This window comes from Trichosurus vulpecula, chromosome 7, assembly GCF_011100635.1.
Source record: "Trichosurus vulpecula isolate mTriVul1 chromosome 7, mTriVul1.pri, whole genome shotgun sequence".
NCBI classification, from domain to species: Eukaryota; Metazoa; Chordata; class Mammalia; order Diprotodontia; family Phalangeridae; genus Trichosurus; species Trichosurus vulpecula.
Window position 1 is genome coordinate 10468177 of NC_050579.1, and position 24783 is coordinate 10492959.

General features: G+C 45.0%; 1 protein-coding gene across 6 annotated transcripts in view; it reads right to left on the reverse strand.

Annotated features, from left to right (window-relative positions):
- Window positions 1-24783, reverse strand: part of PCBP3 (poly(rC) binding protein 3) — a 167322-nt gene that overhangs the window by 33775 nt on the left and 108764 nt on the right. For 3 of the 6 annotated variants that reach the window (XM_036769060.1, XM_036769061.1, XM_036769064.1), the window contains 5 exons: window positions 21347-21379; window positions 20555-20671; window positions 18169-18300; window positions 16092-16220; window positions 3434-3577 (listed from right to left, as the gene is read on the reverse strand). In XM_036769060.1, the coding sequence (XP_036624955.1) occupies window positions 3434-3577; window positions 16092-16220; window positions 18169-18300; window positions 20555-20671; window positions 21347-21379 (555 nt within the window). Of the gene's footprint in view, window positions 1-3433; window positions 3578-16070; window positions 16221-18168; window positions 18301-20554; window positions 20672-21346; window positions 21380-24783 lie in introns of all 6 variants that reach the window. The other 3 variants (XM_036769062.1, XM_036769063.1, XM_036769059.1) reach the window with 2 other exon arrangements.

A 24783-nucleotide genomic window follows, 5' to 3' on the forward strand; every position in this document is an offset into this window, starting at 1 on the left:
CCTTCTGCTGCTTGCATTACATACACTCAAGAAGTTTCTTATCTAAAGGAAAGCAGCAGTGAATCCTTCCACCAATTGAAGAATCCTTGGGCGATGGCAGCAATCTCTTGGGGAGTTGTTTTTTTTTTTTTTTTAGTGGAGTCTGTCTCTTGGTATAGTCGAGAAACTGAGGGGATGCAGTGGGATGGCTTGGCTGGGGTGATTTCAGAAGGTCACATGGGGAAGGAGGCAAAGAATTCAAGTTGCAGGCAATCTAGAATGCAAACGTGCATTCTGGATAATTCCATGCTTTCTTATCTTACATATTTGGACAATCCAGAGTCAGGTCTGTTTTCACACATGCATCTCTCATGGTCAGTGATTGTATCTTTCTTGCATCTTAAGTGGTGGCCAAGGCCTTGTGGCTATTGATCACCAGAGCTCACAATGCTAGAGAGTTGTCTCCAAATTAGACACCATTTCTTGGGTTGGTTTTGGAAATGGCAGGGTGGCTTTTCTGAACACTAGTGCTAGGACTGCTGAGAACCAAGCATAATATGCTGACTTTTCATTTCGGTGTTGGTGACTGACTCAGTGTATGGAATGAATCGAAAAATCTTGTAGGAAGCTACATTTATGGCTATTCAGTCTTATGGAAAACCTTGAGAAGGAAACACCCTCTTGAGAAAGCATGTCCAGGTCAGAGTACATGCTTCCTGTCTGCCTCCATCCTTATTTCTTATGCTCATGGCCTGCTTGCAAACACTGGCTGACTTGAATATTTCCCACCATAGGGCCTAAATGTAGGGAAAACCAACTCATCTGAACCCAACTCATTGTTGGCCAATTGCTGTAACAAATTGGTAGACTCAAGGTGACCAGAGCAACTACTATGAGTGAATTCACCAGTCCATCTAAATGTGATTGTCAGTCAGTTCAAACTATCTAGTTTTCTGCCTGAAGTGATTAAATTCACTCTGCAACAGAATAAACCATTTGTCGTTATTTTCTGGCTAATTTTTGTGTACAAACATTACCAATGTCTATTTTAAGTTGTTACTGTAATTCAGTCATTTAGTCATGCCCAACTCTTCATGACACCGTGGACCACACTCGTCCATGGTGTTTTCGATCCTAGAATAGTGCGCCATTTCCTTCTCCAGTAGATTAAGGCAAACAGAGGTTAAGTTGCCCACTCATGGTCACACAGCTAGTAAACATCTGAGACCACATTTGAACTCAGGTCTTCATGATTCCAGGCCCAGTGCTCTGTGCCATGGCACCCCCTAGTGGCCGTCATATCTTTAAGTTATAAACCCAAAAGGATTCTTAGTAAGGGGGCTCAGAAAATGTAATTTTCTTTAAAGCTTGAAAGTTTGACTTAAAATGTATTCCTAACATAAGTTTATAGTCATGTAAGATGATTTCCTTGCAACAACCCTGTGGGGTGGGTACCAGCTCTCTCCCTTTTCTTAAGTGTCAGGGCCAGAACTGGACTTTTTGGAACAAAGCCATGTCTCCTCTTGGGCCTTGCTCATGATATATACAACTTAGAATAAGCAGTCCTTCTTTTGGAGGTCTTTCCATTCTTCAGAGTCCATAATCTATTAACTGGCTTGATATCACTACTAGAAAAACCTTATGCTAATTAGGTACATAAACCAGACATTTTTATGAAATAAAAAAAAAGTCTCATGAGTCTCTTCTGGTAGTATATAAATCAATATAGAGGATCTGATAAGATTCCTTTATAATCCAGTATTTAACCAGATTTTATTCTGACATAGGAAAAACGAATGTTGTGTGAACATTTATGTCCCTCGTGAAAGCAAAGCAGCAGGTCTGGTGTACTTCCTTTATGGACCAAGTTCAGAAACAGGGAGTACTTTAACGTGGTCCTTTTCTAGTTAGGTGTCAATGTGTAAGTCTACATGTGTGTATGTGTATGGACATATAATGTCCCTTTATATGCCTGTGTTTAAAATTTACACGCCACCTGTTCTCCATTCCCTGGATTACTTTCAATTTGAGCTGAGTGATTTCTCAGTAAAGGCGGAGGGGGGAGGCATCTGTCTTACTCTCCCTTTTATAAAGATACAATTCACTGAACAGCTGGGCCCAGAGCTCATCCACCGGCTGGCTGCATGGACAATTGGCAGCCAATTATGTAACAGTCCCAAATTTGGTGACTGGATCAAAGTTCAACAAATGCCAAGAAAGGGGCAAGAATTGGTTTTTGTACCATTGCGTGTGCTTTTATGTGTGTGCCAGGGGTGGGGGTGGGAATGGGGGTGTTGACTTCTTAAGAGACCATAATGGACTAATGGACCAGGCAAGAGTGCAGGAGGGGGAGGGGAAAGCACCACTCCCTACACTCTCCTCTCCACTATCCAGGTTGCTATGTGCTACATCCACAGAGACAAATGGCAGCTCCTATCCCACTTCTGGTAACTTCTATAGTCCTCTCTAGCTATGGAGGGAGAAGATGGAGCAGAGAGGTTCTAAGTTTAGAATGAGTAGCTAGAAACTTGGGGTGTTGGAAGTGACCAGTGGCTAAATAGTTCCCCTTCTGAAGTCTCCCATGACAGGCTGAATGAAGAGTCAAAACCATGCGGAAAGAAGGAGGGAAACTCTAACATTAGCTCTTTTACCTGAAACAGGTACTGGTCAAGGGGCTGCTCTCAAGGACACTTGAGTTTTTGGGGGGCATCTGGCTTTTTGCCTCTGTTTTCCCTTTTGGGTGGCATCTGTGTTCTTGTGTAGGGAGATGCCCAAAGCCCAGCATTCATGGGGGCTCCTGTTAGGACAGGACACCAAGACTGTGGGATGTGAAAGACAGAATTCTTCTAAGAAATGGGGTCCCATGCTTTCCAGTCCAGTTTGCAACAAGCGAGTTATTAGAAATCTGGAATGGAACTAAAACTACCTTGGTCCTGTTGACTAACTTTAAAAACAAAGGAAATATTTTCAGGACTAGTCTAAGGAGAAAACTAGAGGGAGATAATGATGCTTAATTATGTAGATGGATTTCAGATGTTATACTTGGTAATAAGCCATGATGATAGACAGGGTAACAATATATTTTTGTTAAAGCATTCCTTCCAGAGGACTCTAAGCCTTTCTTTCTATTGAGTTCATTAGACTGTTTATCTGTCTTCTCTATTCTGTTGAGAGAGAGAGAGACAGACAGAGAGAGAGAGAGACAGAGAGACAGAGACAGAGACAGACAGAAAGAGAGGGACAGAGACAGAAGCCTTCCCTTCCTCGGTTTACATCTTAGCAAAGGAGGCAAGCCCCCTGCTCTCCCACCAAGCGGCAGAGTGGTCAGTGCTCATTTGGGCTGAATTGGTTGGCTGTGGCAATGATGCAGAGCTCTGTGCCCAGCTGCGTGGGCATGCTGTGAACGGGACGAGACCATGCAAGTGAGAAGGCGAGAAAACCTGAGCGCACTAACGGGCAGCGGCTGGTGCTGCAGTAAAAGGCTGAGGTTGGCAGTGGAGGCTGCAAGCGGGTCGGCTCTTACCTGACCACCTGCAAAAATGACAGGGGTGGAGGCGGGCTTTGGGCGGTAGGGGATGGTGGCACCTTTCGGTGGGGACTAGGAAAAGGGACAAGGAGAGGGAGAGAGAACATTAGAACAGCTTTCCGGAGATGCCGGTCAGAAGAGAGTCAAGAGCGCGCAGCGACCGAGCCCGGCCGGCAGAGGCCAGGGAGGCTTTGCATTCTCTGAGCCCGTCCTCCTTCCTCACTCAGAGCGCTTGGGAATCCGCAGGCCAGACCTGCCAGAAGCGCATCCAGTAGAGGGCAGCTGTGAATCAGACCCCAAAGCCGGCCGCAGGAACCGGCGGAGAGGGAGGAGGATGCGCTCTCATTCCCCCCCCCCGCTCTCTGGGGAGACTCCTCCCACTTTCCTTGCCCTGAGGATTTTACCCAACCACATCTTCTCAGGTTAGAACCCATAGAGCTGTTTCTGTTAGCCCATCCTCACCAGCCCTACTCATTTGGGACCAAGCATCCTCATGATGTTCTATGGGGAATCAGAGACTGATCAACCCCATTCCTAGAAATCCTTCTGCCTCTGAAGGTCACTAACCATCTTCCCCTAACGTGCAGGGGGAGTTCTAGACCACAGACTCCATTCTTTGGTGTGACATCAACAAGGCTTGTTTTCATCTTTCTAGCATGTGCCTCAACAGCCACTGACCAATGGGAAGAGAAGCATCTTCCAAATGGTGAGATGGGTGGCTGATGAACACCAGTTATGTTTTCCTGAGGCTACCTAAGCCCTGGCACCCAATTGTAGAGGGCGCTGTGCCAGTGTTGATTAGATACTCCATTCATCTGACTCCCTTGCTACCACCCCCCTAGATGCCCAGGAGGAGAAAGAGAACCTCATTGACATTCTGAGTGGAGCACATGAGGGTGGAATGTTCACAATATATTTCCTGTGGATGGCGATCTCAGCAGAAATGATAACGCCTCCAATGGGATTTAGAGAGGTCATGACTACTGCACAGCAGATTTGTGCTGAAATGAGAAACCTCTGTTTTTCATGGCCCAGAAAAGCAGCGAGTTCTTAAACGAATCATGTTCCAGGATGTTCTAGGCCCTGAAGGCCACATTCAAATCCTGATGAAATCAATTTAGTGACATAGTCACCTAAGGCAGGGTCTACACAAAGCAACAGGTCCAAAACGTGCAGCTGTGTTTTTCAAAAATGACTTCTTCCCTATACACATCTTGCCCTGCCCATTCTAAAGTGTTGGTGTGTAACAGGAAAGTTGATGGGATGCCATGACAAGACAGGGTATGATCCCAATCGACAAAGAAGCAATGGAGACCTCCATCCCCATCGGCACATACTGGTACCATACTGCCATGGGTGTCTAGTCTGTCATTGCTGTGTAGACATGGGCTGAAAGGGACAGCTTTGGCCCAAGAACTCAACTTCACTTGGAATGCCATTTTTGTCAAAACAGAGATTTGCAGAGTGCTATTATCATGAATCAGCACAACCACCATTGACCCAATCCTGTGGTCTTTCTCTCTACAGCTCATTCTTTTATGAAATTTATGAGACCATGTAGTGACTCACAGGGGCTGGAGGCTGGGGTGAGGCTAGAGTTAGTTCTGAGTATTACCAGACCCCTTCCTCCCCCTTCGACTACCCCTCATGGATTCAAAGAAGCTCCAACTTGGTGGAGACCTCAAAGACATTTAGTATGATCTAAACAAGAATTTCCCTTACAACATCCCCTACAAGAAATCAACTAGCATGTGCTTGGAGACTGTGAATGGTGGGTAATCCATCACCTCTCAAGGAAACGCCTTCTAATTTTTCATTATTGGAAAGCTTTTCCTACCTCTTGACACCTTCCACTCAGTGCTCCAGTTCCCGCCCTCTAGGGCCAAATGGAATGATGGTAATCCTTCTGTAAATGACAATCCTTAAGACCCCTGAACACTGCCCTTTCAACCCTGCTCCACATACCCAATTTGCTAAACTGATCTTTGTATGGGACATGATTTTATTGTTCCTCACCATCCTGGTTGTTTTTTTCCCTTAGGCCCCTATCTGCCATTAATATTTAGTAAAGCTCTTAAACTGCCATGCCTAGACTCCAGCGTCCCAGATATGGTCTAGACAGTTGTTACATGGAGTATGAGCTGAACATGGTAGGGAACAACCCAACTGTCAAGAGAACCTGGTTTAATGGGGTTGCCTAGTCCCCTAGCTTGAGTTGGCTCTCCCATCCCACCACATGAAGGACTGGGTACTCCTTTACCACTCTGTTAAAAAGGTTGGCTTGGGAGTTCTGTGGCTTTCATTTCTATCATCTTCACTGAACCCTTCCTGTCTAACCCTTGTCTTGGTGACTTATGCTGAATTTAAAATATATCTCTTGAGAATAAAATTCAGCCTGGGCTCACACATATAACTGACTTGACCATTTTTGCTGAGATGGTTAGTTAGTGTTCAACCTGTGCATTCATTACCAGACAGACAGAGAGAAAAACACAGTTAAAAGGAAGCCAATGCGAGTCCACGTGTAAACCAGGTCAGAGGTGAGGACCCTGTAGATAGAAGTTTGTGGCTGCTTGCAATGAAATGAATGCCTGTGCCACTTACCCACATGGGTTGTTGAAGGGCTCTCTTTTTCAGGACTCCCCTGAAATAGGGGTTTATTGCAGAGAAATCTGACCTTCCTTGTTTCCAAAGTTCTATGAAGTAAAATGTGACTCATGAAACCCAAGACCAAAGATAAAAGGAAAGGCAGTCTAGCATCTTTGATTTTCCTTCTAGACTCATTATTCATTCTAAAGTCTAAGCATTTTGTCAGTGGGTCATTACAATGACCCTGGCCATCCTTTACTTAGTGACATGATGTGTTTTCACAATTTAACTGTTAACTATATCCTCACTGGCTCGTCTATATCCTTCTCAGGGAAGGTATTGCTTTAGAACTGGGAGGAACTGCCAGTTTCCATGGTATGTAGTCACACTTCTTGAGATTCTCCATTAATCTTGCTCTTTCCATAACACTTTTGAAATCTGCCCATCCCATTTCTGTATTCATGTCTTGCAGCTGGCCTGGTACATACCACCTTCTTTCCTACTCAGATGGAGATCAGTTAAGTTGAAGTCTGGCTTCTTTTCCAACTTAGCGATTCTACGTCATTTTTGTTTATCCTTTTAACATTTTAATGAACTGCTTAAGGTAAAAATAGGATCTTCTTCCTTTGTAGCTTCCCACAGCACTTAGCAGACCTTCCCCTGCAGATGGCAATGTGGCCAATTGTGACAGCTGGCTGTGCCAAAAGGGCTCAGTTGGAACGCACTTTGGATAATAAAAGTCTTTTTTCCTATATAACTCTTGCTCTTCAAGCTAGGGTGAAAAATCTTTTTTATTTCTCATTTTCTCATTAGTTAATATTGCTTCTGTGGCTTGGGAAGCTATAATTAGGTGATCAAACCCCATTTGCCACTCTCTTTGACACTGTCATAAGCAGCAAGTTGTGTAAGGCTTTCAAAAATTTTTATTTTTATTTTGAGCAGTTGAATCCTTAGACAAGAAGATTTTATGAATGTCGCCAAAAGCCTTCCTCTCATACCTCATTTGGTCCACAGCTCATGGTCCTCAATGGCTATGGTATTGGACTTATCAATATGTCAGATTCTAATTAGGCCTCAAGTTGGGTCCTGGAGATAGAATGTCTGTGCCATCCAAGACCAACTTATTCAAGTACAAATAGTCACCAGCAGGTCAGTTACTAAGTTATGAATTCTTTGAGCATAATATCCACAGTGGGCAGAATGATAGAAAGGAAGGAGAGGTTAAGAATCACACTGTCTTTAGGTTGTCTCCAAACATTAATTAAGTGATTGTACTCTAGAAGTCAGATGTTTGTCTGATCATCAATAAGTTGACGCATTATGGGATCAAAGGACCAATATCTTTCTCAATAGTGTCAGTATAAATGAAGCTTGAAGACAAACATATTGCAGCTTGATGCAAGGATGGATCCAAGTGACAAAGGAAGGAGTTTGTAGGGTTGATTTCATCCTGTACTCCAAAGCAGCTGAAAATATCATTTCATGTGACACTTTGAGATGTCACCTGGCAATGCTCATGGTCATATGCAAAATAACCAGGAAGATAATTACACCTTATATGTCGACATTGGTTAGAAAGGATAGAGTAGAGATATGCTATGAAGCCCTTGACAAGATTTTCCAAAACAAGCCAACAATTTCCATTAATAGAACTGGAAATTGCAGGCATTCCCATCAATTGGGGAATGGCTGAACAAGTTGTGGTTTGTGGTTGTGATGGATTATTACTATACTATAAGAAATGATGAGCTCAATGATCTTAGAAAGGCATGGAACGACTTGCACGAAATGATGAAGAGAGAAGTAAGCAGAACCAAGAGAACATTGTATATAGTAAGAGCAAAACTGTTTTAAGAACAACTCTGAGCAACTAAGTAATTTTGACTATTTAAATACACAAATGAAATATGGGGACATGGAGGTTGGGGTCAAGATGGTGGCTAGAAAGCAGAGACTTGCCTAAAGCTCTCCCCCAGGACCCTCCAAACACCTATTAAAAATGGCTCTCAACAAATTCTAGAATTGCAGAACCCATGAAATAGCAGAGGGAAGCAGAGCTCCAGCCCAGCACAGCCTGGATGGTCACTGGGTAAGGTCTATCACACCATGCTGGGAGCGGAGTGGAGCAGAGCCCAGCGTGGGTCACGCCCAGACCAACCAGACCGGGAGCTGGGTGGAACAGGCCCTAGTGCCCTGAATCAGTGAGCTGTGGCAGTTACCAGACTTCTCAATCCACAAACACCAAAGACAACAGAGCAGGTTAGTGGGGAAAAAAACTGTGGGGACTGAGTGAAAGGAGTTCACGGTCCGCCACCTCCCCAGGGGCAGTGGAGGTGGTGCAGCTCTGAGGCTGCTTACAGATCTTCAGCTGTAGTTGCTTCCAGTACCAGGCCCACCTGATGGGAGGAATTAAGTGGCAGATCAGAGCAGGAGTACAGAGGCTGCTTAGATCTGACTCACAGTCCGGGTTGGCGGTTATTGGGGAAGGAGTAGTGCTGGTGTGGTAGAGCTTGCTGTGTAGATGTAGCTCTGAAAACAGCAGCACAGCCCCTCAAGCTTGGGACAAAGTACTCTCTACTCTACGAGCAGTCATACCCAGATGAAAAACTCAAGGATCAAGCAGTTGGCTGGGAACATGAACAGGCAGTGAAAACAGTCTCAGGTTCAGACTCAGACTTTGGAATCTTTCTTTGGTGACAAAGAAGACCAAAACATACAGCCAGGAGAAGTCAACAAAGTCAAAGAGCCCACATCAAGAACATGAACTGGTCTCAGGCCATGGAAGAGCTCAAAAAGGATTTGGAAAAGCAAGTTAAAGAAGTAAAGGAAGAAGTGGGAAGAGAAATGAGAGTGATGTGAGAAAACCATGTAAAACAAGTCCATGACTTGCTAAAGGAGACCCAAAAAATACTGAAGAAAATAACACCTTAAATATAGACTAACTCAAATGGCAAAAGAGCTCCAAAAAGCCAATAGGGAGAAGAATGGATTGGAAGGCAGAATTAGCCAAATGGAAAAGGAGGTCCAAAAGACCACTGAAGAAAGTGCTATGTTAAAAATTAGATTGGAGCAAGTAGAAGTCAGCGACTTTGCGAGAAATCAAGATATTATAAAACAGAACCAAATGAATGAAAAAATGGAAGACAATGTGAAATATCTAACTGGAAAAACCACTGACCTGGAAAATAGATCCAGGAGAGATAATTTAAAAATTGTTGGACTACCTGAAAGCCATGATCACAAAAAGACCCTACATATCATCTTTCAAGAAATTATCAAGGAGAACTGCCCTGATATACTAGAACCAAAGGGTAAAATAGAAATTGAATGAATCCACCGATCGCTTCCTGAAAAAGATCCCAAAAAGAATACTCCTAGGAATATTGTCGCCAAATTCCAGAGGTCCCAGATCAAGGAGAAAATATGGCAAGCAGCCAGAAAGAAACAATTTGAGTATTGTGAAATACAATCAGGATAACACAAGACCTAGCAACTTCTACATTAAGGGATCGAAGGGCTTGGAATATGGTATTCTGGAGGTCAGTGGAACTAGGATTAAAACCAAGAATCACCTACCCAGCAAAACTGAGTATAATGCTCCAAAGTAAAATATGGATTTTCAATAAAATAGAGGACTCTCAAGCTTTATCAGTGAAAAGACCAGAACTGAATAGAAAATTCGACTTTCAAACACAAGAATCAAGAGAAGCATGAAAAGGTAAACAAGAAAGAGAAATCAAAAGGGACTTACTAAAGTTGAACTGTTTTGTTTACATTCCTACATAGAAAAATGATGTGTATAATTCATGAGACCTCAGTATTAGGGTAGCTGAAGGGAATATACATATGTATATAGACAGAGGGCACAGGGTGAGTTGAATATAAAGGGATGATATCTAAAAAAATAAAATCAAATTAAGGGATGAGAGAGGAATATATTGAGGGAGAAAGGGAGAGATAGAATGGGGTAAATTATCTCACATAAAAGTGGCAAGAAAAAGCAGTTCTGTTGGAAGTGAAGAGGGGGCAGGTGAAGGGGAATGAGTTAATCTTGCTCTCATCGGATTTGACCTTAGGAGGGAATAACATACACACTCAGTTGGGTATCTTACCCCACAGGAAAGGAGGAAGGATATAAAAGGAGGGACAATAGAAAGGAGGGCAGACAGGGGAGGAGGTAATCAAAAGCAAACACTTTCAAAAAGGGACAGGGTCAAGGAAGAAAATTGAATAAAGGGGTAAAGGATAGGAAGGATCAAAATATAGTTAGTCTTTCACAACATGATTAGTGTGGAAGGGTTTTGCATAATGACACACATGTGGCCTATGTTGAATTGCTTGCCTCCTTAGGGAGGGTGGGTGGGGAGGAAAGAGAGGAGAGAATTTGGAACTCAAAGTTTTAAAAGCAGATTTCAAAAAAAGTTTTTATATGCAGCTAGGAAATAAGATATACAGGCAGTGGGGCACAGAAATCTATCTAGCCCTACAAGAAAGTAAGGGAAAAGGGGATGGTGGGGAGTGGGGTGACAGAAGGGAGGGCTGACTGGGGAATAGGGTAATCAGAATATATGCCATCTTGGAGTGGTGGGGAGTGTAGAAATGCGAGAAAATTTGTAATTCAAACTCTTGTGGAAATCAATGCTGAAAACTAAAAATATTAAATAAATAAATAATACTTTTTTAAAAAGTAAAAAAAAAAATTGGGGACACATGAAGAAAGATGCTATCTGCATCCAGAGAAGGAACTGACAAATAGAAGCATGTGTAGAATAATTTTACACACACACACACACACACACATATGCCTATTTGTGTCTAATGGTAGCCATTGCTAGGGCAGGGGGAGGAAGAAGAAAAAAAGGAAAAAAAAATAAATTTCCATGATCACTTTGTGGTATATTTGGAGGAAATAGCAAGTTGGGCATGATAGATTTGCAGTTTTATGTGTGATCAGCTTTTTCATTATACTGTGTTATGGAAATACTTGTTTTATTCTGTGAATTGAAAATCAAACAAATTTTTAAAAATATTCAGTGACTTTAATACGAAAGTGGACTCTTGGATTGATGGAGACAAATGTGTTGGAAAATAAGGCTTAGGTCCAATAAGTAAAAGAAGCCAAAGGCTTATGCTTCACCCTTGTAAGTCCTGAATACTTTCTTCAAGAAGAAAGCTGGAAACCTCTGGAATGTGGCTAAGCCCTAAGCATTGTCACTCAAAAGTGGGCCTGATTTTATCCTAACAGACAGGAAATGATTGGTTACTGATACAAGAATAATTTCAGGATGAGCTGACTTTGCAGTCAGATCATCTACTGGGTTAAAGCCAAGATCTTTATATCTATAACAACAATAACATTAAGTAGGAAATATCCTGTTGTCAACAACAGCAACAGCAAATGGAAACAAAGATTATGGATGAGAAGTCAGTATGCGTGATATCAACAGCTCCCATTCAACCTATTTAAACAAGCTGTTATGCTTGTTGAAAAATGTATGAAAATGTATGAAAAATGGGAACAGATAAAAGTAGAGACATTGATTCTGATTATTACTATTACTTAGAAGGGCTTAAAACACTGGCCATGACAAAGAACCTAGTCAGTCTTAAACAGAGTATAAGGAAAGAAATCTGCAGAGAATTGCCATGAGACCCTGCTAAGCCAAATCATATTCAATGCATTAGACAGAATTGGAAAAAGGACAACAAATGAAAGTGGAACGGACCATGTTAGCTAGCACTTATACAATCATGCATTCTCATGATTGGTGTCAATGTAGCTGCCACATTGAACCCTCCATCTTGGTACACAATTTGTTAAATGAGAAATGATAATGGTGCTCAAGAAAATTAAGTAGGAAGGGGTGACTTGATTTGACCAAATATATATTGAGGAAATTTCTACCACAAGCAACTCAATTTAAGATGAACTTTAGATCAGTTTTAAAGATATCTTGAGAATGCAAAATAATGGTCATAAAACCACAGATTGTATTATTGTCCAAACAAATGTAATCCAGTTGATATATCAGAAACTATTGAGCCACTGACCCATTTTTTCTCTCTATAAATGTTTGTAAGAATAGTCTATATGCAAATTGAAGGCATCCTTAATGTAAATATCAGAATGGAACAGAATAGAACAAAATTTGCAGATGATTTTGCTAGAGTCGGAAGCATCCTTACAATCACACAATTGACTGCACTAAGGAGGCATGCAGAAGACACAATCTGGCTCTGTTTATTATTTTTTGATTATAAAAAGAAAAAAATGACTTGGTAGAAATGACAAATCTTGAAGGCTCTCCTTCCAATGAGGCATCTCCCACAAATGTATTGATGTCCCATCATGCACCTATGACATGTGTAACCACAGAGATAACTGCAACATCAAGCAAAGCATAAACCAGGAGGGTGCATGCTTGCCAGAGCTGTCTGCCATTGTCATGGAGGATGTCCTGTGCAACCTTATCCAAATGGAAGAACCACTCCCTATAGATGGTGAGGTTCTCTATATGATCCTGTCACCCATGACAATGTGCTGGCTGCATGGAGCCCCAGGAAACCATGGAACCTTCTCAAGACAAGTATGTCCTGTCAAAAGAACTTGTCCTATCAGTCTGCACAGGGAAAAGGCAATGTATGACAAATGCACATTGCCCAGATGACTTGCAGCTACATAGGAAACCCTGGTTTGTCATTAAGTGCATTTGTCTTCGATAGGTCCTGCAAAGGGGCCATGATCTGGACCCAAAACTGAGCAGCAAGAGGAGACCAACCTGGATGGCATCTGAGGAACTGTTCCGTGCTTTCAAAGATCCCAAGTTGCTCCCTGCCCTACCCCAAACTGATATTTTGAACCCCTTTATTCTTTTAGTGTTTGTTTCTTGAGGGCAGGTACTATTTTTGATCTTCCTCTATATCCCCAGTGCTTAGCACAGTAATGGCCACCTAGTAAATGTTTAATCAGTGCTTGTTTATTGACTATGTGATAGTGATGCTTGAAGTCAGGGAATTATGGGCCAACCTGATTTCAGAAGAGTCAAGATAGCAAATGATTCAGAAGGCAATGGAAAGTCTCAGGGTAGATGAAGCAGTCTGTGGCTTCACCAACAATGACTCACACACGTATGACAGGATCTGGGAGGGGGCAAGTCATTGGTGGGAAAAGCAGCACAGCCCGAGAATGACAGTGATATCCATGACATATTGAGTGTGTGTGGGGGGGGAGAGTCTCTGCAGATATTTTGTAGGACTCAGGGATTAGGCATCAATGGGGTTGGATAAGAAGGTGAGAGTGGGTTGTATTTGGCCCAGTGGAGGGAGTGCTGTCATAGAGGAGATCACAGATCCATTAAAGTGAATAAAATACGTATGATTGGCCACCGTTGTAAATTAATCCACTGTCAACGTAATCCAAGCACATAGATGTACTAGTTCATATGTTCCTTAGGAAGACTGTGATGGTTTGCCTAAAGAGGAAAAGGGTTCTGGTGACAGTGATGGTCTTGCAGGACAGACCAATGCAGCTGAGCAAGACCAGCCCAGTATCCAGCAGAGTCAGCCTGAGACTCCCGAGAGTGTACCCCTTCTTAGGCAGAGGACTGAAACCCCTCTTGCTTTGGGGTTTGAAGGGGAATGTTAGGGAAGAAGACAGGCAGGACTTTTATCTTTTCCTGTAACACAGCGAATAGTACACTTTAAGCGAAATATCTTCCTTAAAACAACTTAGAGTAAAATCAATGTTTTAAAAGCCTTGGCACAGAGGAAGGCTTAAAAGAGGCAAGAGCAGGTGTGTGAGAATTTCAAGACTGGTCAGAATTGGGTCAGAGGGTCCTAGACCAAGAGCTGGGTGAGGCCTGAGAAGTCATCATGTCCACTCCGTTTTAGTACAGATGAAGGTCAACAGGCCTGGGCTGGGGGGTGGGGTGGCTTGTCCAAGGCCACAGAAGGAGAAAACGCCACAAAGAGAAGTTGCATTGTTATAACATCAATAGTTGAGAGAATGATCCAAGAATGGTGATTTCAACATTAACTTTGTGGTTGTGATTTTTCAAGAGATAAGCACTCAGAAGGGCCCACATCAGGGTGGGCTGGTTACAGTGAAAGTGCTAAAGCTCATCACTTCTTTATTGTACTTTATAATGCAGAAAATGTCACCTTTTTCAGCCTTGAGATTTCCCAGATTGTTAACATGGAGCCCAGGGTGCAAAGCTCCTGTCACCCCTCCACCGCAGCTCTCTGTGCGTCTTCTAGGTGTCTTAGCCAAGCTAACCTTGTGGAAGTCCATCATCAGAAGCCTTCACACTAGGTATTTTTTGTTATTGTTGTTGTTAATATTATTATTCACCCACATCTCGTTAAGACTATTGACTCGGGCATAGAGGGGTCACAGCCTTTGCAAGTAAGAGGAGGCACAGCATTTTGAAGAACTGAAGATGTCAAGTACATTGGCAATTGGACTCATTGGTCCTTATTCAATTGGTCCCAGGTACATGACCCTTTTTCTTCACTACTTACCTAATACAACAAGGGCTTAAATCAAGTTCACCAAGATCATATCCTTGCCCCTTGACAGTGGACTTTCGATTTGGGCTACCATGAGAGCACTTAGAACCTCTCGTCTGCCACAGGAGGGCCACTGGAGTCAGAGGAAATGGTCACAGTCTTGTGGCTTGATGAATGACCTTTCCTGTTCACCACCACTTGGGTCTCTTCTCTTTCATAAGTGGCAGTTTCAATTTGCTATCGACATGATAAAGTGAATAAATAAAGCAAAGACTGAGAGAGAAGAGCATGCATGTCTGAACTGTGCCGTCTTTGGTACCTCCTTCCATTACCTGCAGTATGGGCATTTTCCTAAGCAACATGTTTCCCCTACATTTTAACCCTTAGCATGGTGACTGTGGGAAGAAATCCTCCATTGGGTACCATCTTGCTGTCCCTTAAGCCCACGTTTCTCTTCTTTGGTCATTGGTGTCCATTTTAATTCCCAAACGCTTTGCTAGGACCTTAGATTGTAGTGATTTCTGTACTGGTTTTCTTCCATTGTCCAGCTCCTCACTGTCAGGTCCTTGAGGAAAGGAATATATGACATCCTTCTCTGTGTCTCAAAAATAGGTGCTCAGTGGCCCCCCACCCTTTACATTAAATCAGTGAAGATGCAATGACCCAGCCATTTCAGAATCCCAGCCACAGTTCTCTTTCCACTTTGTTAAACCCCAATCGTAGTTTTCTTCACTGCGAAGCTACTTTGCCTCATATTCTCTCTCTCTCTCTCTCTCTCTCTCTTTTCCCAATTCTGTGTCCTTTAACATTACTCCTAAAGAACCATTTCTGGCACACATATTTCTACAATCCCTAAGACCAGGACATAAGCTTCCTGGTAACTATTCCCTCTAGTTTCTAGAAGAATTCTTAGTTTTCTCCATTTCTCCAATTCAAGGATAGTGGCTTGCTTTTGGTTCATACATTTTCCCCCTTTTCTCTAACAGCATGAAATATTTGAAGGTTTTTTAATGATGAAAGATACTGAATTCAGCCACAATGGGCTTGACATTGGGTCACTAGGTCTGACCAAGGAGGAAGCAGACACTGAGTGACTCACTGGTTCTCTCCTAGGCCCAACACAAGTACTCCAAAGATAGATTAGCTTGGATAGAAGCAGAATTGCAGGCCCTCAAACTGGGGCAAAAATGGCTGCACAACAGTTTCCTGCCATTTCCAGCTGATTCCTGTCACATCTCACATGGACTAAGATGAAGCCACAAATGAATGGAGATGACTCGAACCCAGGTCCCCAAATGTAACGTCTCCATGTGTCCTAAGAGCAAAGGTCTAGTCTGAAGATGAAAAAGAACGCTACCAGGTAACGAGAACCGACTCAACCCATGGGCTGCGATCAATGGAAGCGGTAGATGGCCGCTCGGCGGTTTGCAGTAGTAAGATCGTTAGGTTGAGAGCCGCTATACGTTACCCCCACTGCTACAGACTGTACCTCCAGCATCACCACACAGATCTGTCTGACGCATTGGATGATGGCATCGGGGGTCCCCGAGATGGTCACTGCCCGCTCTGTCGAGTTGGGCAGCATGTCCCCCGCCACTTGGACCTGAGCACCTGTAGACTGGAAAATGAGGAAATTGGAGGAAGAAAAAGAGAGAAAGACAGTGTTGGATGAGCAGAAATGAACAGGCAAACAGCTTCCTTGAGATCTCTATCTCTGCTTTAAGAGGTGCACTGTATGTTTTGTCTTTAGCAAGTCCCATACATGTCCACTTGGACTTGCAAGACAAAATGACCAGCTTTCTTTAGATCCCTCCCAAACGACCACTTAACTTTAGATGTCAACCTTTGCTCTCCTCTGGAATATTAAAAAAAATCACAAAGTATCCTTTTCCTCAATCTTGATTTGAGGGAGGGGTCCTTGTGAGGGGGCTGCTTATAATTTGATGGACAGAGATAGAGTAAAGATATAGTGGTAGAGATAGAAAAAAGTGGGTTAGCAAATGGAACAGATGGGAAGAGGTTAACTAACAGTCTTGAGAGGAATCTTAATAGAGGGTTAATTACCATCATCAAATATATGAAATTTTCCCTTCTGTGATTACACACTAAGAAGAAATGGGTTTAGATGGAAGCCTGAGATATAAGGAGAATATTGGATTGTAAGGGCCATAGTATGTATAATATGACTTAGAGCTGTGAGAGATCTTAGAGTTCATCTCACCCAAACATTCCTTCTTACAACAGAAGAAACAGAACCCATGAAAGATTAAGTGACTCTCCCAAGGTCACAAAGTGGTCAGGTCCTCTTTTCATTGCCTCATTCTGATCTCTTCCATAGAGGGCAATGTCTGTGGCTTTCTCAGCCATGTGTCTATAAGGTCATGAAGGAATGAAAAGCCATTTTTCAAAAGCCCAAACTTTATGCCAAGGGAAGTAAGAAGGAAACCACCACACATCCAATAAACCGGGGAAAGTGGAGAAATGGCATAAGTCATGAGGAAGGAGATGTTTAATATTCATTGGCTAGAAGGCATTCTGGCCTCTCGTTTGGTAGATTATACAACTGAGGCCCCAAGAAGGAGTGATTCACCCCCGAACACATAGTGAGGGAGCGTCAGTCCAGAGCTCATCCCATCCCATGACACTCCACTTACCTAGTGAGAAATCAAGACCAGGAGATACATGAAGTGAGAAAGGGAGAAGGGACCAGTGTTCCCCTACTTGTCCAGCTGACCCAGCTCAAGCCCATGGGGATTCCCTGTAACCCACTGGACCTTGACTGCTAATAAATGAAGTCACTTGGGGCTGTTTCATCATTGTCTGGTCACAGATTCTCAGTCACAGATGGGCCTTAGAGACTTCACCCACCAAAGGGAGGATTTGGCCAAGATGATCTCTCTGAGGCCTTTCCCAGCTCTGAAATCATATGGCAGGAGGAGGCTTTCCCCAAGTCCAGCTTTCAGCTTGTGTGTGTGTGTGCTCGTACATGTGCGTATATGTGCACGTGTGTGTGTATGAATGTGTGTACATGGGTATGTGTGTGTGAACATCTCCTCATTTTTACTTATGTAAATCCCCCACTCACCTCCTTCAAACTCACATCCACCTTGATTAAAAATCCATGATCTTATGAGCCCCTTCATCCTGCCATCCTCAAGACCTCGTGTCCTCGGGACACATCATATTCATGGGCACATGGCTCTGTGATGTCTTTCTTTCAAGGATGCATGTGTTATGGAAGGGGTTTTCAATTATGTGTGTGTGTGTGTGTGTGTGTGTGTGTGTGTCTCCCCCCATGACACCTGGAAGTGTGTCCTTCAATCAGTCAATCAATCAATTAATCAATTTACTTTTATTAAGCACCTTTAATGTGCCAGGCACTGTGTTAAGGGCAGGTGTTCAATAAGTTTTGATTGCTTCACTAGATTTTAGCTGTGAATGATGGAAAAGAATTCTGTTTCATGTGGAGGTGAATGGCTACATGTTTGTCTTCCATGCAGAGTAGCAGACCTGCCATAGCACAGAACTTTTCCAACTGTCTGAATCAAAGAGAGGGTTCCCATTACCTCCCGGATTTCCTTGATCTTGGAGCCTCCTTTGCCAATCAGTGACCCGCACTGGCTGGCTGGGACAACCAACCTTAGTGTTACTGGTGGCTTACTGGTCGCCGTGCTGTTACTCATGGAGTTAATGATGTCCTGGGGATGGAAAGAGGAAAGAAACAAAGGAAGGTTTGATTATAGGCAATGGAATACAACCTGATTGTTCTAGAAAGCAGCCGAGGGGAACCTGTGATGTAGCTAAGGATGGAGTTGGAGGAGTCACCCCTGAGTCTAAAGGGCTTCCCAAGTCAGTCATTATCCTTGGCCATGAGCCTCCTCCAACACTGTTGGTGCCATTTTACACTGAGGAAGAACTGAGACACAGGGAGCTCCCTTAAATGGCCTCTGGACAATGGAGTCCTCCTCTGACAGCTCCTTGGGGCATGAAGGTTCTTCTGTCCATCATGACCAAAAGCATTCGTCAATGGCCTCTTATTGCCAGGCACAGGGTACATAGACTCCAAGGGGAAACAGCCCATGCCTTAGAGGAGCCACCATTCTGCCCCAGTGTCCTTGCAGGCAGTGCCAGCAGGATAGGTGCCACCCTGCACATTCATCTGTCCCCTGAGGACCAGCTGGATTCAGGGGACCAGAGGGGGATAAGGAGTGGTAGTGCCTTGTAGCCACTGTAGCACAGGCTTTGGAGTCAGAGGACCTGGGTTCATATCTGACCTAGGACTGTTACTACCTCGCTGAGCCTTTTACCTCCCAGGGCCTGTTGCTTCATCTGTCACATAAGGAAGCTGGTCCTAATTCTAGATCTAGGATCCTATGTGTGACCTTCCCCTTCCTGGATCTCAGCCTCCTCATCTGTAAGGAGGGACCATTGTCAGTGGCCTCCGAGGGCTTTCCAGCGTTTGATCCAGAGTCATGAATCCTGAAGAATGTCTATGAAAGTGCCGAGGAGAGTCTGTGCCAGTGAAGAAGACTGTCCACAACAAAGAAATCCAAGTCTTCTGGAATACTTTAGGCTGGTACCCTGGCTCTGGTGGGTACCCCCATCCTGGGCACAGTGTAATCAGCAGCCAAGAGCTGCCTTCCTGCCACAAACAGACCTTGCAGAGTACCAGATCATAGGATTATAACTTCAGAACTGGAAAGAGGGACCTCAGGGTACAGTGCGCTCTGATTTTGCAGTGGAAGAAACCAAGGCTCAGACAGGAGACATGAGCCAAGGTCACATAAGTGGCAGAAGTGGGATTTGAAGCCAGAGCCTCTGACAGAAGCTCAGCCTTCTCTCCTTTGCTCCACATCACCTCAGCAGGCCCCCTCTCCAAACCAAGAGTGTATTCATTCCTCCCGAGGGTTCTTATCTATCCATCCAACTAACTTTGCCAGGGCACACTTGGTGCCTGCCAATAGCCATAGGGTGAAAGAGCCCTGAGGGATCACTAGGGAAAGCTTTGCCCCAAATGTAAATCCTTCTTCAACTTGAAAGTGAGATGCCCTTGGTGTAAAATGTATCCTTGATAATGAGAAAATTGCATTTCTTGAAAAACAGCCCACCACACAAAAGCTAAGTGAACTAACCCATCCACAAATAAGTCTGAATGTAAGTCTGTAAGTCTAAATGGCTCCTGCTTCATCAGATCCTGGGATTCCCATGAGGAAATATGAGCACATTCAGGGTCATATCAGGGAAAACTCTGCCCTGGAGTGAGCTTCACTGGCCACCCCGTCACCCCCTTGGTTTTGTCCTGGAGCATAATGAGCAGCATCACTGGGAGGCTACCCCAAATATTGTCAGCAGCACTTTTGGGATGACAAAAAATGGAAGCAAAGTGGGCATGCACTGGTTGAAGAGCTGAGCAAAGTGTCCTAGCTGACCCTGGGGCATGCTGTCTTTTAGTAAGAAACTCATACACTGACTCTAGAGAGGCAGCAATGGACATGGAAGGAAGCGTGGAGAACCAGGAGAACCGGAAATGCAGCAGCTCTAATAAGGGAACCAAAATCAGCTTGAAAGGGTAGCCAGACTCAGTGGACCAGCAAAGGCCTAGTGAAAGACCAATGAAGTACAGCCTTGCCCTCCTGGCGCCACGGTGGTGGACAGTGGTCCAGCAAGACTTCCTGGGAAGTCGGGAGCAATCTTTCCAATGGTTGGTTTGGCTTAATATAATGAAGGGTTCGATGGGGGGAGGCGGTTTGTATAGAGACCAAAGGCATTAACAGGCCCTTTAAAGTGAAGACAAACCCGAATCTCCTACTCCTTCTATACTTGCGAGCCAGCTGGGTGCCACAAGGGGATTCAGTGCGGGCTGACCCCAGGCTTTGGCTTTGTCCTTCCCCGAGCGTTACAAGCAATCTGTGTTCATTCTGTTCATGGGGGGAGGGGAGGAGAAGTTCTTACCTCCTCAAACTTGTAGGCGATCATGGCGAAGGCCTTGAAGATGGCATCGGTAGGGCCAGTAATGGTCACGATTCTTTCCGGGCAATTTCCTTCAGAGATGTTGATTCTGGCGCCACTCTGGGAGAAGGAATGAAGCAAATCCCATGGGCTGCATTCAAGGTCTTATTTAGGAAAGTGGGCATTCACTACAAATGCTTGGTCTGGGCTTGCTTGTGAAAACGAATGCAAAAATATTCACGTGACATCTGCCTCAGAAGGGAATTTGGATGTCAAGGGACCTGCTTGTAACCAATTCCCTTTTATAGCAAGTGAGGGGAAGAGCTCCAGAGGTTCGTTCTGCCCAAGCTGCCCAGACTGCATGTGGAGAGCCTCCCTACTGCAGAGAAATGGGAACCAGCCTCTGAGATTCAACAGGAGGAGCAGCGATGCTCAGTGAGGATTTTCATGGCACCAAGCTGTGGGCAAGACATTTCCAGCGGCCTGCCTAAGTGTTCCGTGCAAATGGTGTTTGAGTGTATGTGTATGTGTGGGAGAGTGGATGTGTTTGTGGGTACATGTGTGTGTTGGGCAGATGATCTTAGCCCTTTCTGGGAACTCAGGGACCTCACAGGTATGAGGGAACTCCTCCTTGTGTCCCCCTACCTCCTGTCCCATTGATAGAGCAGGGCCTGTGGCCCTCCCAAACACAGTTGATGAAGGACTATGGCTGCTGTCTGGGGGAACCACGGAAGGCTTCTCTCATTAGTAACCTCTAAGGTCACTTAAAAACTGAAATGGACTGACTCAACTTACCTCCTCACGCATCTTTTTCACCGTTTCTCCTTTCTGAAACGAGAGTTAGAAAACAGAAGGAAACAGTGACATCCACATTTCTGTCTGCTGGAATGTTCCCAAATGTCCATCATGGTGGTGGCGGACGACCAGGCTGGAAATCTGTGCCTGGAAGGCCACCCAGGGATGTAGGGCTGGCCTGGAGGAAGAGCTCCCAAGTAAGTGTGGTGGGACTGCTCTGATCATCATTAACTCTGTCCCTTAGAGGGGGACAGTTTGCACCGTGGGCCTGACTGAAGGAATCTTGGGGTCCTGTGAGCCCCTGAATCCCAGGGAAGAGTTGGCTATCAGGTACCCAGCCCCTGCAGAAATGTGACCTCCATGATACAAGAGCCAGAAGGGGTGGCCCCAGCTACTCACCTCCCTCCTCTCTGACACGTCCCTCTCCTGAGCACTGGGGACTTTTGACTCATGACCTTGTCTGGGTCCAAAGGGCCCAGTGATGGAAGAACTGAGTCTCTCATGAGTGGGTCTTTCCATTTTGGTATTGTCTCTATATTTGGGCCAGAGCAGGGGCATACCACAGGCTCTGGTGGTCTCTCTGAGCTTCTCCTGGAGCATCACCCTTCTGGATTCCATCCTTCATTCTGGGGGTTTCCACTGAGCTTGGCATGGGAACCCTTCCCTGGACCCAATGTGTTTCCCGGAACTGAGATTTTCACAAACTGTGCACCCCAAGTCCTAAAGATGTGAGCCCTTCCCACCTTTCTTCAGGCATGCTCAGGGAATGGGTGCCAATTCGGGCTATGGTTACAGCCCTAAACCTCCCATGTGACAAAAAGAACTTAGGGGTAGATCGGCCTAATTGCTTTGGAGCTCCAGTGACCTAAAGGTTGGCCACATGTTTTTCATATACACTGTCCACAGCTATCCGTGTGGTGTTCCCCACTGGAGTGTATGCTCCATGGGGGCAGGGACTGTTCCCCTTTAATTTTGTACCTCCTGCTCTTGGCACAGTGACTACTACAGAGTGGATGCTTCCTTCATTCTTGCTTATTGACTAATTTTCAGATGTTGATGAGTATGTGCCCCTATTTTCAAATGAATTTCTCTGCGAAAAAGAGATTTATCAGGCATTCTCTGCCAAGCTGAGCTAGGCCCAAAGTCACAATGCTCCCAGGTCATGAAAGACAAGTTCTGTCCCCAATCTGGGGATCAGTCATTAGCACATAGCTATTAACATCTTCGCTTGGACAAATGTCCCAGACTATCAAGTCAGTCACCCAGCAGAGCTGAGGGACTGAGGCAAATGCCTGTGATGTGGGGCTGCCTGAGGGCTAGGCCAGGGTGGCGGGAAGTTCTGGGGAGCTGAGACCATTGGGAAGGCTGGCTGGTGCAGGGGTAGAATCTGGCCTCCAAAGCTAGCTTTCTGTATGACGCTGGGCAAGCCACTTTATTCTGTCTCTGAGCCTCCCTATAAATGAGGTCAGTAACAGCTGTGGTGCCTAGCTTGGAGCCTGCTGAGGCTCATGTAAGACAGTGATCCATGTGAAGTGCTTTGTAAACACTGAAAGACTCCCTGTGTAAGTGAGGGCAGTGACTGAGGATGGGGAAGACCCAGGGCCCTCCTTTGGCTCTAGGACTGCGGCTGCTTGGAGCCTTCCAAGGGGAGGAAGGGGGTGGATGTGTGAAAGCAAACTTTCTGTGATGTGACATGTGGCCAGAAAGCACAAGGCAGCCAGGGAAGAGTGGATGGAAGGCTGACCTTTTCCTTAAAATTCATGTCTCTCTTTTTGACTTTCCTTTCATTCCCTAGTTTATCCCTCCCCTTGTCCTCCTAGAGAGCTAGCTCTTATATTAAAGAATAAAGAAAAGAGGGAAAAATGTCCAGCAAAACTGACCATCAGAACGCATTGACCATGTTGATGGCAAACAAGCTTCGAGTCCTCTGTGTCAGGCTCAATTAAAGGAGGGAAGGCTGGAGTGGGAACAGGAGAGTGGTCGCTCCTCCTCGCTGCCCTGGCCATATGTAGCCCACCCGCGAGCTCTGCAGAGGCAAGGATGCTCTCTGACCTTACTGGAAATGGTCAGTGAAGGAGCCCGTGCTCTGAACAGGGCACCTGTAGCCTTGTGCTCTAGGCCGGGCTCAGCCTCCCCTCTCTGGCATGGAGGAAGTAAGAGATGAAGGGCAGAACCCTGAGCTTAAGGGAAACCAGAGACTCTGGGATCCTTTCAGTGCCTGACCTAGCATCCCCTCTGTGACCTGACATCCCAGACAAATGGTTCTTCTACCGTGGCCCAGCAGCTTTCCCTCCTGGAAGATCACCCCACTCCTGTGGGCCCTTCCTCCGATCGGTCAGCTGCCCCCAGAACCTCCATCTTAAGGAAGCTGCTCAGGCTGGCCATGGTCACAGCTCTGATCCTCTCTGGGCATCCATCCTGACTCTCCATCTCTTTCTCTCTTCCCCTCCCCCAGGCTTTCAAGCTTCCTTTTATAGACTGTCTTTTCTGGTCTGAATGTGAGCTTCCAGAGGGCAGGGGCCATTTTACTTCTTGTTTGGATCTTGGCACAGAGTGGTTAATGAACGCTCATGGACTTGGCGCAGCTTGGCTGTTCAGCCCCTGCTAAGGGAAGCTGATCACCTGCCCCAGCAGCGGCCTATTCTACTTTGGGAAAGCTTTTGTTTTTAGGATTTTTTCCCCTAACCTTGAGCCTAAATCTGCCTCCTTGAAACCTCCCCCTCCCCCAGCCCCTCCTGCCTGTGCCCCATGAGGTTGGGCAGAGCAAGCCTCTTCCTTTTCCTATGACGGCCCTTCAAGGATGGAGAGGTAGCTCTCAGACCGTCGCCCATCTGCTCTTCTGTGCAGTGCCCCATGTTTCCTTCAAACCGTCATTCTATGGCAGATATTGAGACCCCTCCCCATCCTCGCTGCCCTTCTCTGGATGCTCTGCAGCTTATCCAGGTCCTCCCTGCATTAAACACCTCCAGTCTGGCTCTTGCATCCCTTCTAAGGTCACTTAAGGTCTCATTAACTCAATTCACTGCAATGTCACACTGCCCTCTCATGTTGAGCTTGTGGGCCACCAAAAATCCCAGATCCTTTTTTGTTTGTTTGTTTTGTTTTTGGTGGGGTGTAGGGGCAAACTGACCAGTTATTTATCCTGGGAGTGCATTGTGAAGTCATTAAAGAGATACATTTATCTTTAAAAGGAGAAAAAACAGTAGATTAAGAGTCAGGGAACTTGGCTTCTGATCCTAGCTTTTCCAATCCCTACCTGAATGACCTTACATGAGTCACATAATGCTCTGGGCCTTGGTTTCCCTGACTGTAAAATGAGGGGGTTGGACTCGATGACCTCTAAGGCTCTTAACCCTATCATCCCATTGCTGTCCAGTCATGTCTGACTCTTCATGACCTCATGGACCCTCCTGTCCACGGGGTTTTGTTGGCAAGGA